At 41.7% G+C, this 2,777-nt stretch overlaps 1 protein-coding gene across 1 annotated transcript; it reads left to right on the forward strand.

Annotated features, from left to right (window-relative positions):
* Nucleotides 1–1,633: 1,633 nt before the first annotated feature.
* On the forward strand, nucleotides 1,634–2,539 carry LOC116863734 (histone H2B-like). The gene has a single exon (XM_032851095.1). The coding sequence runs from the start codon at nucleotides 2,002–2,004 to the stop codon at nucleotides 2,353–2,355; it is 354 nt and encodes a 117-aa protein (XP_032706986.1). The 5' UTR covers nucleotides 1,634–2,001; the 3' UTR covers nucleotides 2,356–2,539.
* The last annotated feature ends 238 nt before the right edge of the window (nucleotides 2,540–2,777 follow it).

Raw genomic sequence — 2,777 nt, forward strand, 5'->3', positions numbered from 1 at the left:
TGTACTGTGTTTGGATGCTCATTTATTTAAATGGACTCTACAGTGGGGGTAGTGTTGAAAAATATACGTATGGGGTATTTTATTTTATGAATAATGCTTCCTCCAGTTTGATGCTTATAATTTACTATTTACAGCAATAAAACTTTCTCTTATTTAAAAAGTCTTTTCTGGGGGCGCCTGGGTGGCTCAGTGGGTTAAGCCGCTGCCTTCAGCTCAGGTCATGATCTCAGGGTCCTGAGATCGAGTCCCGCATCGGGCTCTCTGCTCAGCAGGGAGCCTGCTTCCCCCCCTTCCTCTCTCTCTGCCTGCCTCTCTGCCTACTTGTGATCTCTGTCAAATAAATAAAAATCTTTATAAAAAAAAAAATAAATAAAAAAAAAATAAAAAAATAAAAAGTCTTTTCTGTAATGTGACACCAAATTTATTAATAATACATTTATTAATTAATTTAATAAACTATTAAATTATCACAAATAACAATTATTTATTAACTTATTTATTACTTATTGATAATATTTGAAGTAGAAGTGGGACTTCTCAGAAATTTGGTTAGCATACATTCTTCAATAGGTTTTGCCATCATATTATATTTTCTTGAAATAAGAAGGAGGGTTTTTTCTTCATTATCTGGAACTATTTTATTAGCAGTAGAATTACCTGATCCTTGAAGGTTTGACAAGACACACCCTTGGAAGCCAGACCATTTGGGACCATAGCTCATTGATGACCTCTATTTCTTTAATTCTTTGTTTGATTCAATTTCTGTAACTGGTTTGGTTTTATAATTCCCTTGGTTCAAATTTTAAACTGTTTTGCATTCATACATGTAGAAATATGTTTGTGTGTGTCATCAAAAATTCCCAAAGGGTTGGGTTTTTAATTTTAAAATATTTTCCATTATATTGATAACTTCTCTCCTTAAGGAGGTTTCTTAGAGAATTAGGTTAATACATATTTTTCATACAATAGCTCTTATATATATATTAATCAATATTAACAATTAAAGAATTTTTAGGATCCAAATATTGATAAGAAAATTTTAAACGTGGTACCTGTTTAAGGATTTGAAACTGTCCCTGTAATCATTTCTGTATATGTTCTGATTTTGGAGATGGTGGTTTTTCCATTTCTTTCCCAAATCATGGAGAGTTCTTATCAGAACTAAAGACACTGGTTAGTAAGAAGGGTCCCTTGATTGTGGGAGCACTCTGATAACTATGTCATAGAGTTTCTGCTTAAGCCATAGTGGCCACCAAGCAGATTATGAATTAGAGGTGAAATGGCCAATTTGTGGCAAGTCATAGTGCTGGTGGTATAACTTTGGTTGGGAAGTTTCCACTCTCCCAAGGGATTAAAGTTGATGTTCCACAATATAGGTGATTTGAGTGATATATGTTTTAAAAGATTTATTTATTTGAGAAAAGAAGAGAGCTCATGCAGGAGGGAGCAGCAGAGGGAGAGAGAGAAAGAATCTCAAGCAGACACCCTGCTGATGGGGAGCTCCACAAGGGGCTAGATTTCACCACCCTGAGATTATGACCCGAGTAGAAATCAAGAGTCAGACACTGAACCAACTGGGTTAACCAGGCAACCCTGAGTGATATTTTCTTAAAGTTCTTATTATGTGCATCTGTCAGCTGCTATTCTCAGAGGACCTTTTGCTCTTTGTGGCATCTTACAAAGATTTTCTACCTGACGTCCCAAGAAATTTAGAGGGTACTGGATTTCCCTCTTTGATTCTCCAATGTGATTGTCAAGCTCGAGGGTATACAATCACAGATGACAAAGGCCTGGCATAGAGCTCTGATTTCCCGCATTGCATTTTGTCCAATCAGATATGGAGGTTGCCCATGACGTCAGGAAATGCAACGACCATAAATGGGCCAGCACCCCTCAGTAGCCGCCATTCTCCCTCCTTCTGAGGTGTTGGGAAGGCAAAGTCCACATGGCTCAGCCTGGCTGTGAGACCTCCTCTGACGAAACCTGGGCACTGAGGAGCCCATGGCAGCAGACCCGAAGAGCCCGAAGCAGGAGCAGCCAAGGCGCGGTGGCCACTGCCACCACCGCTGCTGCTCCCACAACAGTTTCACCACGTACTTCCCCAGGGTTCTGAAGCAGGTTCACAAGGGCCTGAGCCTCCCACAGAAGGCTGTGAGCATCATGGATTTGTTCATCAAGGACATCTTCGAGCGCATCGCCGACAAGGCCTCTCGCCTGGCCCACTCCAACAAGCGCACCACCATCACCTCCAGGGAGATCCAGACAGCTGTGTGCCTGCTGCTGCCGGGGGAAATTGGCAAGTTCACCATGTCTGAGGCCAGCAAGGCCAACATCAGGTACACCTCCCGCCAATGAGCTGCCTGAGGACGGCCTCACCACCTTGCAAACCAAAGGCTCTTTTCAGAGCCACCTCACTTAGCACAAAAGGACCTGTAGCTCTAAAAAGTGGGACAAACTCTATAGTTTTTGTTCTTGGGGCATTCTGCAGATATTTAAAGTATTTTTTCTCCCTCTGCCACTCCCCCTGCTTCTCTCTCTCTCTCTCCCTGTCTGTCAAATAAATAAATAAAATCTAAAAAGAAAAAAAAGGGGGGGGACACGTAGGTGGCTCAGTCAGTTGAGCGTCTGCCTTCCCTTCAGGTAATGATCCCAAGGTCCTGGGATTCGGTCCCATATAGGGCTCCTTGCTCAGTGGGAAGCCTGCTTCTCCCTTTCATCCCTGCTTGTGCTCTCTCTTGTTATCTCTATTTCTCTCTGTGTGTCAAATAAATAAATAT

The sequence above is a fragment of the Lontra canadensis genome, unplaced genomic scaffold (genome assembly GCF_010015895.1).
Source record: "Lontra canadensis isolate GAN:19392208 unplaced genomic scaffold, GSC_riverotter_1.0 scaffold2653, whole genome shotgun sequence".
Taxonomy (NCBI): domain Eukaryota; kingdom Metazoa; phylum Chordata; class Mammalia; order Carnivora; family Mustelidae; genus Lontra; species Lontra canadensis.